The following is a 12,145-nucleotide window of genomic DNA, read 5'->3' as shown; positions in this document are numbered from 1 at the left end:
ATGGGAGTCGATGGGAACCGTACAGAACTGTATGTGCGTACGGTTCCATACGTTTTTTTTTGACTTTGCACAGTTTTTTTTCCTGGAATTTCAATCAAACAAGTGAAACTTTATTCATAATGCAGTGAAAAGTTAAAATCATAAGTTTTTTTTTTTTTTTATTAAAAACGGATTCAACCGGACATTTTTCAAACCGTATACGGGTTAAATTTTGTACACACATTTTGATAGAGTTTAGTCCGGTTTTGAGGAATCAGTTTTTCATCAAAAACCTGATACGGGAACTGTATTAGAAAAACGTGGTGTGAATGCAGCCTTATACAGTCCCGATCAGGTCCCGTTGCTGATAGACAAGTGGTCTAGCCAGGACTTGCATCTGTAACAGGGTCCCAGACATGCAAGGAACACGCTTAAAGGGGGTAACCTGGTGGAAAGCATTTATTTATTTTTTAAATCAACTGTTGTCAGAAAGTTAAACAGATTTGTAAATAACCTCTATTAAAAATTCTTAATCCATCCAGTACTTATCAGCTGCTGTATGCTCCAGAGGAGGTTGTGTAGTTCTTTTCTGTCTGACCACAGTGCTCTCTGCTGACAACTCTGTCCGTTTTGGGAACTATCCAGAGCAGGATAGGTTTGCTATGGAGATTTGTTCCTGCTCTGGACAATTCCTGATACGGACAGAGGTGTCAGCACAGAGCGCTGTGGTCAGACAGAAAAGAACTACACAACTTCCTCTGTAGTATACAGCAGCTGATAAGTACTGGAAGGATTACGAATTTTTAATAGAAGTAATTCACAAATCTTTTTAACTTTCTCTAACCAGTTGATTTAAATTATTATTATTTTTTTTTTTTAAGATTTTTAAATAAAATTAATTTACATTTAAGGCTGGGGAGAGATGCTAGTTGCTGACCACCAATGTAAGACTGATTCATGGAAGGTATCCAATAGACCCTCAAATTCACCCTTATATTGTACTGAAATACCGTAATACCGTACGACTAATCCTCTTGACTATGTTGTGCCCACTATATGTATCTACATCTGAAATACACACAAATTAAAAGGAGTGCTGCTATCTTAGACACTTATCCCCGATCCACAGTGTCTAATTAGGGGGGGACCGCAACTTCCCGCACGGGGACCCGGCATTGCCACGGCTAATACGCCTGTCGTTGACCTCACTAAGGTCAAGGACTTGCCCCCTCCATACAGCTCTATGGAAGAGGCGGGGATGCACGAACACTGCATCTCCGCCTCTCTCATAGAGATACATGGAGGAGGGGAGGGGGGGTGTTGGTCGTGGCAGAGCCGGGGACCCAGCGGGTTAACCACACCTCCCCCCCCCCAGGACATCCTGCAGATAGAGGATAAGTGTCTATGGCTGCAGATCTCCTTAAAACTATTTTGCCTCTGGCTATAATTACTAGGAAGAATCTCCGCTCACATCCAGAGCTGCATTTACGGTTCTGCTCACGTCCACTTGGTGTCCATCACTAGAGATGAGCGAACTTACAGTAAATTCGATTCGTCACAAACGTCTCGGCTCGGCAGTTGATGACTTATCCTGCATAAATGAATTCAGCTTTCCGGTGCTCCGGTGGGCTGGAAAAGGTGGATACAGTCCTAGGAAAGAGACTCTTAGGAATGTATCCACCTTTTCCAGCCCACGGGAGCGCCTGAAAGCAGAACTCATTTATGCAGGAAAAGTCATCAACTGCCGAGCCGAGAAGTTCGTGACGAATCGAATTTCCTGTAAGTTCGCTCATCTCTAATCACTACATGTCCTGTTGAATACTATAATTAAATTGCAAAATCGATCACAGTGCCAGGTGTACCCAGCATGATGACAAAGCAGGCACTGCCCAACCTCTACAGGAAGGAATTAATTTAACACCATTTAAGACCAGCCTGCCTCCAGCTGTTGCAAAACTACAACTCCCAGCATGCCCGGACAGCCAACGGCTGTCCGGGCATGCTGGGAGTTGTAGTTTTGCAACAGCTGGAGGCACACTGGTTGGGAAACACTAATGTAGACTGACTATCCCCAGCTCAGGTTACAGACTGTATAATTACCCAGCTTTGGCTCGGGCTTTAGGCCCCCAGTTGGCCTCTGGATTTTCCTGAAAGCGCTTTAGGCCCATCTTCCGGGAGTTTGGATTGGCGTCTTGTCGAATTTCGAAATTAGCCTGAAAACTGCAAATAATTCACCCAGAAGAGAGCAAAGTTATCACCGAACATAAAAGGAAATAGAGATGAGCGAAATTACAGTAAATTCGATTCGTCACGAACTTCTCGGCTCGGCAGTTGATAACTTTTCCTGCATAAATTAGTTCAGCTTTCCGGTGCTCCGGTGGGCTGGAAAAGGTGGATACAGTCCTAGGAGACTCTTTCCTAGGACTGTATCCACCTTTTCCAGCCACCGGAGCACCTGAAAGCTGAACTAATTTATGCAGGATAAATCATCAACTGCCGAGCCGAGAAGTTCGTGACGAATCGAATTTACTGTAAGTTCGCTCATCTCTAAAAGGAAACTATAACATACAGACGTACTACGTTACACCTACCTGGGCTCTTTACTGAGGATGTGATGGGCCGGGCTGGTCTCCGACAGCTTCTCTCTCTTCACCGGATTCAGTTTCTCCTATTGAGGATGGAATCTATTTAGATCTTAGTCTAATACTCTGTCTCTTACTTCATGGTACTGAAATCTGACATACAAAAAATTGTCTTGTGCCGGATTATGAGCAACGTAGCTGATTAATATTGAGGTCCAATTACTCAGAACAGCAGAAATTTCAAATATAGTCAGAACAATGCAGGTCTGTACTTAAAGGGGTATAAAGAAAAATGTTTTCAAATCAACTGGTGAAAGTTCTACAGATCTGTAAATTACTTCTATATAAAAATATTCACTCTTCCAGTACTTATCAACTGCTGTATGCTCCAGAGGAAGATGTGTAGTTCTTTCCGGTCAGACCCCCGTGCTCTCTGCTGACACCTCTGCCCATGTCAGGAACTGTCCAGAGCAGGAGAGGTTCGCTAGGGGGATTTGCTCTAGACAGTTCCTGATACAGACAGAGGTGTCGGCAGAGAGCACTGTGGTCAGAATGAAAAGAAGCTGATAAGTACTGGAAGGATTAGGATTTTTCAATAGAAGTAATTTACAGATCTGTATAAACTTTCTGGCACCAGTTGATTTGGGAAAAAAAAAAAGTTTTTTGGAGTACCCCCTCTTAAAGGGGTACTCCGCCCCTAGACATCTTATCCTCTATCCAAAGGATAGGGGATAAGATGTCAGATCGCCGGGGTCCCGCTGCTGGGGACCCCGGGAATCGCCACTGCGCTATCATTACTGCGCAGAGCGAGATCGTTCTGCACGTAATGATGGGCAATACAGGGGCCAGAGCATCATTATGTCACGGCTCCGCCCCTCGTGGCATCATGGCCCGCCCCCGTCAATACAAGTCTATGGGAGGGGGCGTGGCGGTTGTCACGCCCCCTGCCATAGACTTGCATTAAGGGGACGGGCCGTGATGTCATGAGGGGCGGAGCCATGATGTCACGCTGCTCCGGCCCCTGTATCGCCCGTCATTACGCACAGAGCGAACTCGCTCTGCGCAGTAATGATAGCGGGGTGCTGCAGCAGCGATCCCCGGGGTCCCCAGCAGCGGGACCCCGGTGATCTGACATCTTATCTCCTATCCTTTGGATAGGAGATAAGATGTCTAGGGGCGGAGTACCCCTTTAAAGGGATGGGTTGAATTTTTATTAAGTGTCCCGTTAGAATTTTTTTTTTTTGAAATTTTTTTTCCTAATATCCTGGTACACTGGAAGTGTTTTTTTTTTTTTTGTTTCTTTTTAAAAAGGAGTACTGCAGCCTTAGACAACTTATCCCCAATCCCCAGGATAAGGGATAAGTGTCTGACCCCCTCCATGCATCTATATGGGATCTATCTCTGAGATGCAGCGTTGGTGCATCCCTGCTTCTCCCATAGAGCTGAATGGAGGGGTCGTGTCTCTTGACCTCTTAGTGAAGTCGACGACAGAAGCATTTTCCGCGCAGAGCCGCGGCAGTTCAGGGTCCCTGTACGGGAGAACGCGGGGGGTTCCCAGTGATCGGACCCCCCACAATCAGACACTTATCCCCTGAAGATAGGGTATAAGTTGTCTAAGGCTGCAGTTCTCCTTTAAATCCCTCTAGGGGACTTTTATAAGTAATCATTAGATTGCTTATACTGAACAATGCTATACTATTGCATACTATACTATACACGTTTATTCCCTTTGTGTGTATTGGAACTAAACCAAAAAAGGGAGTGAAAAAAAGCAAATTGGACATAATGTCACCAAACTCCAAAAATGGGTTGGACTAAATTATTGGCACCCTTAACTTAATATTTGGTTGCCCACCCTTTGGAAAAAAATAACTGAAATCAGTGGCTTCCTATAACCATCAATAAGCTTCTTACACCTCTCAGCCGGAATGTTGGACCACTCTTCCTTTACAAACTGCTCCAGGTCTCTTATTGGAAGGCGCCTTTTCCGCAACAGCAATTTTAAGATCTCTCCACAGGTGATCAATGGGATTTAGATCTGGACTCATTGCTGCCACTTCAGAACTCTCCAGCGCTTTGTTGCCATCCATTTCTGGTGCTTTTTGATGTATGTTTGGGGTCATTGTCCTGCTGGAAGACCCAAGATCTCGGACGCAAACCCAGCTTTCTGACACTGGGCTGTACAGGGCGACCCAAAATCCATTGGTAATCCTCAGATTTCATGATGTCTTGTACAGATTAAAGGCCCCCAGTGCCAGAGGCAGCAAAACAATCCCAAAACATCATTGACCTCCACCATATTTCACTGTAGGTACTGTGTTCTTTTCTTTGTAAACAGTAGAATGATTTGCTTTACCAAAAAGCTCTATCTTGGTCTCATCTGTTCACAAGACGTTTTCCCAGAAGGATTTTGGCTTACTCAAGTTCATTTTGGCAAAATGTAGTCTTGATTTTTTATGTCTGTGTCAGCAGTGGGGTCCTCCTGGGTCTCCTCCATAGTGGGGTCCTCCTGGGCCTCCTCCATAGTGGGGTCCTCCTGGGCCTCCTCCATAGTGGGGTCCTCCTGGGCCTCCTCCATAGCGGGGTCCTCCTGGGTCTCCTGCCATAGCGTTTCATTTCATTTAAATGTCGGCGGATAGTTCGTGCTGACACTGATGCTCCCTGAGCCTGCAGGACAGCTTGAATATCCTTGGAACTTGTTTGGGGCTGCTTATCCACCATCTGAACAATCCTGCGTTGAAACCTTTCATCAATTTTCCTCTTCTGTCCACGCCCAGGGAGATTAGTTACAGTGCCATGGGTTGCAAACTTCTTGATAACGTTGTGCACTGTGGACAAAGGCAAATCTAGATCTCTGGAGATGGACTTGTAACCTTGAGATTGTTGATATTTGTCCACAATTTTGGTTCTCAAGTCCTCAGACAGTTCCCTTCTCCTCTTTCTGTTGTCCATGCTTAGTGTGGCACACACAGACACACACAATGCAAAGACTAAGTGAACTTCTCTCCTTTTTATCTGCTTTCAGCTGGGATTTTTATATTGCCCACACCTGTTACTTGCCCCAGGTGAGTTTAAAGGAGCATTACATGCTTGATACAATCTTATTTATCCACAATTTTGAAAGGGTGCCAATAATTTTGTCCAGCCCATTTTTGGAGTTTGTTGTGACATTTTGTCCAATTTGCTTTGTTTCCTCCCTTTTTTGGGTTTAGTTCCAATACACAGAAAGGGAATAAACATGTGTATAGCAAACGTGTGTTACTGCAATCCTTTTCTGTGAGAAATACTTCATTTTCTATGAAAATTTTAGGGGTGCCAACATTTACGGCCATGACTTTATGTCACATGTCGCCTTGGGGGGGGGGGGGGGGGGGTGGAAACAATGTAAAAGTCACTCACCCAGCATCTCATTATGTCCCAGATAACGGAGGGTGGGGCGTCTGTTTTTATGGCGTTCTGACAGGCGTGTGACAGCGACACCTTGTAGTCAGCATTCAGCAGGGCAGACCTGGAAGACAGTGGGTTAAGTCGTCCCTGCTGTAAACATAAAGGACCGGAGAGATGAAACACAAGGATACCAATAACTCACCGAAACTGGAGCAGCGAGGGAGTGTTACATCGGACGGTGCTGCTCAGGTTGTCCATGGTGTAATACAACGGGATATTCAGCTCCTGCAAAGAAACAAAGCACAAAAACGCCATTCAGCTGATTGTGACTTGACATGGGGGGGGGGGGGGGGCACCCAGCATTTCCACACGAGGAACAATGTCCCTGCAGTCTGGGAAAGCTGGATCAGGATAATATTTAGCAACCTGGCACAAGGCAGACACTGCCCGACATCTACAGGAAGGAATTTATTTACCATTTAGACCAGTGTTCCAAACCAGTGTGCCTCCAGCTGTTGCAAAACGACAACTTCCAGCATGCCCGGACAGCCAACGGCTGTCCGGGCATGCTGGAAGTTGTCGTTTTGCAACAGCTGGAGGCACACTGGTTGGGAAACCCTGTTTTAGACTGACTATCCACAAGCTCAGGTTACAAATTTACCACACTATTCACAGTAGAGGAAAAAATGTCCCTGCAGTCTGAGAAAAAAAATCTGTGATATTATAGGCGCGCTGAATTTTAAAGGGTGACTCCCTTGGAAACAAGTAGAAAGCAAATGTTTTCAACTGGTGCCAGAAAGTTAAACAGATTTGTAAATTACTTCAATTTTAAAATGTTAACCCTTCCAGTACTTATCAGCTGCTGAATACTACAGAGAAAATTGTGCAGTTCTTTCCAGTCTGACCACAGTGCCCTCTGCTGACACCTCTGTCCGTGTCAGGAACTGTCCAAATTAAAAAGCAAATCCCTTCTTCTGCTCTGGACAGTTCCTGACATGGACAGGAGGTGTCAGCAGAGAGCACTGTGGTCAGACTGGAAAGAACTGCACAAATGTATCTGTAGTATACAGCAGCTGATAAGTACTGGAAGGGTTAAGATTTTTAAATAGAAGTAATTTACAAATTTCTTTCACTTTATGGAGACAGTTGATTTCAAAACATTCTTTTCCCACAGGAGTTCCCCTTTAAATGGGCACAGTCAGGTGCAAAATGTTTTTATATGTTATATGTCTTGGACAAACATTAACTTTTGTAATATACTTAATTAAAAAAAATTCCACTCCTTTATATAGAAAACGTTGCACATAAACACGAACACTAGGGGTCCCCATACCAGACCCAATTTCACACCTTTATATAGAAAATGTTGAATATAAAAAAAAACACTAGGGGTCCCCATACCAGTCAGAATGCAAACCTGTCCGGAGGCCGTGTCATCTTTGTCCCAGCCGAAGTGAGAAATGGCCACGTAGGTGCTGAGCTCCTGCTCTCTGAGGCGCTTCATTAGCTTTTTACCCCTGGTGACCTGGCTATAGTCGATGGAGAGAAGCCTCCGCAGACCCAAGAGGCGTTCCCCTGCTACCCGGTGGTCCTCCGTGCCTCCTGGAGGAATCGCACGGTTGTTACCGCAGCCCCTGCCACAGACTCCGTGCAGCCCTGCCGCCATTACAGGCCCGGCGCTCGGCCTGCGTTCCCACTCCGTTGGGCCGGCTCACCCGACTGCTGCCGACCTCCCAGCACCACCACAGAGGACTTCTGAGATGCCGGGGGACGCACCTCTGCCTAACTTATCTCCCCCGCCAGCACTGTGCACTCTGTCCCCGGATCCCACTGCTGATCAGCTACCAGTTCCTCTCCTCCTGCTGTCACAGTCCTCACAGTGACTGACCCTCCTGCTGCCATGCGGCACTCTACACAGGCTCTGCTTCCCAGTGACTCCACGGATCACATCAGCCTACAGCCATCTGTGGAGGTGAGTGGTGCTACCGAGAATCTTCTCTTCACCCAACAAAGTGCTCTGTACTCCCCCTCCTCCCCGGACGGCAGGCTGCCATCTTGGGCAGCTATAGTGGGAGGCTCTGCACCCTCCTCTCCTAGTGCTGGGACTCCTGCTGCTGGCCCCCCTGACTCAGTGGTCTTTGGTGGAGACCTGCTGCTCCAGGTGCCTGGGTCCTACCACCTGGCACTCACTACCTTGACTCTGCTGTTTCTTCCCCTGCAAGCCCTTCTGCACTCATCGCCCCCAAACCTCAGAGGGCCATGTTGGCTGCTAGGCTGAGTGCTGGAGCCCCGTGCTTCACCCCTCAGGGCCCCCCCTACCTCACTGGGGCCTTGTGGGTCCTCTAGGCCTGCTGTGGATGGCCCTTCCTGGGATGCCCTTTCAGAAGTGGCTCTTGAGCTCTGTTCCCTGCACCTGCTGATTGGAGTCTGCTCCTTTCCCACATTCCCACCAAAGACTTCTACTCCCTAATAGCTCAAGTTAGACACCTGTAGGGCGGAAATTTCCTCTCTCCGCCAGGACTTACAACATGATGCCCATGATGCTACTTGGGCCTACGTTGCTCAATTATGATGCTACCCGGGGCTACGTTGCTCAATTACAGTCTACTATTGCCTCCCAGTCAGAATTTCTCAGCGATCTCCATGACCATGTGGAGGACTTGGATAACTGTGGGAGGCGCAACAATATTAGGGTGAGGGGTCTCCCAGAGGCGACCCAGGAGGAAGACCTGCATGTGACTCTGGAAGCTATCTTCAACCTCATTCTGGGCGATCCCTCTTCTCATAAGATCAAATTGGATAGGGCTCATTTTGCTCTTCGCCCCAAGTCTGCCGCTGGCTCACCCCGGGATGTTATTCTTTTGTGTGCATGACTTTCAGCTTAAGGAGGCAATCATGGCTAAGGCCCATTCTTTAAAGAACTTTGACTTTAATGGAGCTCCGATCCAATTGTATCAGGACTTATCCTGGATCACCCTTCGTTAATGGTCGAATGCTCCAGTCCTTCCTGGCTGTTCTTCGGACCGATCAGGTGCTGTACAGGTGGAACTTCCCCTTACTGCCCGAAAGGATGGACACTCTGCGGTTCTGCGCTCATTTTCCGATTTTCCAGACTTCTGCTCTGCCCTGGACTTGCCAGTGCCTCAGATGGTTGATTGAGGTTTGACTCCATCTCCTCCTCCCCTCCCTCCAGTGTGGCAACCTGTCCATACTAGACTGTCCGGTCCAGGACGGAAATCTGCCTCTCAAAGCCTAGGAGGCCCTCAGTCTGCGCCTCCTCGAGTGGGATCCTATGCATTGCTGTTTTCTCCAGGGTATCTTATTCTTGGGCTGCCTTGAGGGTCTGACTCTCTCCTGATTTGCAATGCAGTTTTTTCTGTTTTATGCATAATAATTTCTGTTTATTCTCTTTTGCATTTTTGGTCACCATTGATTTGTTTTGATGTGTATTTCCTTTTGGCACAACCTTGGGGGCGGGTTTGCTCCTTTCCTGGAGGTTCGTCTCTTGAGACGTTCTCCTACTTGAAGCTGTGACAATGGAATGGGTCTTCATGACCCAAGGGTTACGTATGTTTCCCCCTGAAATCCTAGCCTCCTCTTTGACCGGAAGGTCATTGGTAAACTGTTGGATTTGTTGTCCTCTGGTCCTGTCTGCTGTGTTTTTATCCCTTTGTAGTCCATTTTCTTTGTCCTTTTGTTGTCGCTCTATTTTCTTCCCTCTTCTTCCTATTTTCTTTTAGGTTCCTCTGGTAAGGGGTCTTGTCGTTCATGCGGTGCAAGTGGTTGTATCTACTGCTGGTCCCTAGTACCCTCTCTGGAGTCGGGTGTGAGTGTTTCTCTTTATTGGCTTTCTTTTTTCCCCTCCCTCATCATGGTAAAGTGGGTTTCTCTGAACATTAAGGGCACCAATTCCTCCTAAACGGCGCCTTCTGCAGTGGGAGTTGGTATCGCTGCGCGCTGATATAGTTTTTCTCCAGGAGACACACTTTGACCGTGCTGAATCTTTTCAGTTTCTCCTCCATCTCTATCCCAGGTCGATTCTGCTCAATCTGATAAGAAGTCTGCTGGGGTGGCTATTCTCTTTTCATGGTCCTGCCCTCTGCAGGTTTCCTCCTCCTATGTTGATCCCTCTTGGAGATATGTTATTGTAGAAGGTTCCCTCGGGGGCAAACCTCTCCTGTTATGTTCTCACCTTCTATGGACAGTCTTTTCTCTTTCTGCTACCCCTCCCTCCCCAGCTCAACTGCGTTTAGCTTCCATTTTCTGTCGAATCCTTCGGGCCTTGTTGCTGTATGATCTTTGGTGGATCAACCACCCAACGGATCGATCCTTTCATTTTTATTCCTACCCTCATAAATTACACATGCGTATAGATTATTTTTCCTGTAATCGTCCCATGGTCCGTATGCTTTCCGGTGCCTCCCTAGAGCTTATTTCCTGGTCTGACCATAGTCCGATTTTGCTTTCTTTCTCTCCTCCTTTTTCCAGGCGCTGTCTTAATGATTCTCTACTTAAATCTCTGCCCGCCCAGGAGTTGATCCAGACTTGCTTGACTGAGTACTTTGCAACCAATGATGGTTCGGTTACCTGCCAGGCTGTGCTGTGGGAAGCTCATAAATCAGTGGTTCGGGGGCATTGTATTGCCCTAGGGTCCCGTTTGAAGTGTGATTCTCTGGCTCTGTCCAAGGAGCTTCGTGCAGAGATTGCCCAGCTTGAGGCTCTTTTACTGTCTGCTTCTTCCCTTTCTGTATTAAGGCACTTAGGCACTGCCCGGGCTCGTTTAACTGATCTAACGCTGCATAAAGTTAAGCAGCAGTTATTGTTTGCTCAGCAGCGCTTGTATGAAAAGGGAAATAAGGCCCATACTATGTTAGCCAGGCGTTTGCAGGACCGTGCAGTGGCTCAATCATCTTCAGCTCTTAAGGAATCCTCTGGCACTCTTCATTACCACCCTGATAAGATGTCCCATCTTTTTGTGGACTATTACTCTAGTCTTTAATCTCTTCCTTCTCAGCTTCCCTCTCTTTAACTCTTTCATGGGGGGGGGAGAAGGGATTCCGCAGTCTTTTTTACACTCCGATTACCCTGATACCTAAGCCTGGCAAAGACCCTCATGACTGCTCCAGTTATAGGCCTATTGCCTTGCTTAACTCTGATTTTAAATTGTTTTCTAAAGTCTTCGGCAGGTCGGTTTTATTCCTTGCAGCCAGGGAGGCGACAACACTACGCGCGTAGTAGACCTTACTTGACTTCATCAATCTAGGGTCTGAGCAGGCTCTGGTTCTTAGTCTGGATGCCGAAAAAGCCTTTGATGGGCTGGGTTGGCCCTTCCTTTTTGCCACCATTCAGAAGTTTGGTATCTCTGGTGATTTTTTTTTAATGCACTGCGGGGTCTTTATTCTTCTCCCACTGCTTCTCTCAAGCTACCCAACACTTCTTCTCCCACGGCACTAGACAAGGTTGTCCGTTGTCCCCCCTGATTTTCGCATTATGTATTGAAACTCTTGCTGCTATGATCCGGGGGGATCCAGACATCTCTGTGATTTCTCTTCATGATAGAGAATTTAAAATCTGCCTATTTGCAGATTATTTTCTCCTCGTCCTTTCTAACCCGCTGCTTTCCCTTCCCAACCTGTATAGGGTTCTTCATTCTTTTGGTGCCGTTTCTGGTTAGAAGGTCAACCTCTCTAAAACAGAGGCCCTCCCTCTTAATCTCCCTGCTCCTCTGCACACCCATTTACATGCTAACTATTCTTTTAAATGGTCCTCTTCTTCTATTAAATATTTGGGTGTTCAACTCTCCTCTCGCTATTCTACCCTTTATTCTGTTAATTTCCCCTCTCTCTTTAGGGAACTTCGGGCCTTAATAGAAAAATGGCGGTCCCAATATATTTAGTTTTTTGGACATATAGCGGCGATCAAAATGATGATTTTACCTAAATTACTTAATTTTTTTTTAAACCCTACCAGTTCATGTTCCGTTATCGATATTGCGGTATTTTCAATCGGCCATTTTCCGTTTTATGTGGGATGGTAAGCGACATAGTCTCCCAATGTCAGTGATGCTAGCTAAGTCACTGGGTGGTTTGGCTGTCCCGGAGGATGTTACTAAATATTACTGGGCGGCGCATTTGCGTCACCTGGCGGCATGGTCTACTTTTCATGTGTTTAGTCGGTGGATGGAATTAGAGAAGTTG

General features: G+C 46.7%; 1 protein-coding gene across 4 annotated transcripts in view; it reads right to left on the bottom strand.

The window, feature by feature from the left end:
* TRMT1 (tRNA methyltransferase 1) overlaps positions 1-12,145 on the bottom strand; it is a 62,024-nt gene that overhangs the window by 4,522 nt on the left and 45,357 nt on the right. For all 4 annotated transcript variants that reach the window (XM_056570317.1, XM_056570316.1, XM_056570315.1 and 1 more), the window contains exons 12-15: positions 6,151-6,233; positions 5,961-6,069; positions 2,571-2,647; positions 2,080-2,199 (exon numbers count right to left, since the gene is read on the bottom strand). In XM_056570317.1, coding sequence (XP_056426292.1) covers positions 2,080-2,199; positions 2,571-2,647; positions 5,961-6,069; positions 6,151-6,233 — 389 coding nt within the window. The remainder of the gene's footprint in view (positions 1-2,079; positions 2,200-2,570; positions 2,648-5,960; positions 6,070-6,150; positions 6,234-12,145) is intronic.

Source organism: Hyla sarda, chromosome 4, assembly GCF_029499605.1.
Source record: "Hyla sarda isolate aHylSar1 chromosome 4, aHylSar1.hap1, whole genome shotgun sequence".
In the NCBI taxonomy this organism is placed as follows: Eukaryota; Metazoa; Chordata; class Amphibia; order Anura; family Hylidae; genus Hyla; species Hyla sarda.
This window is presented reverse-complemented; position numbering and strand designations above follow the sequence as displayed.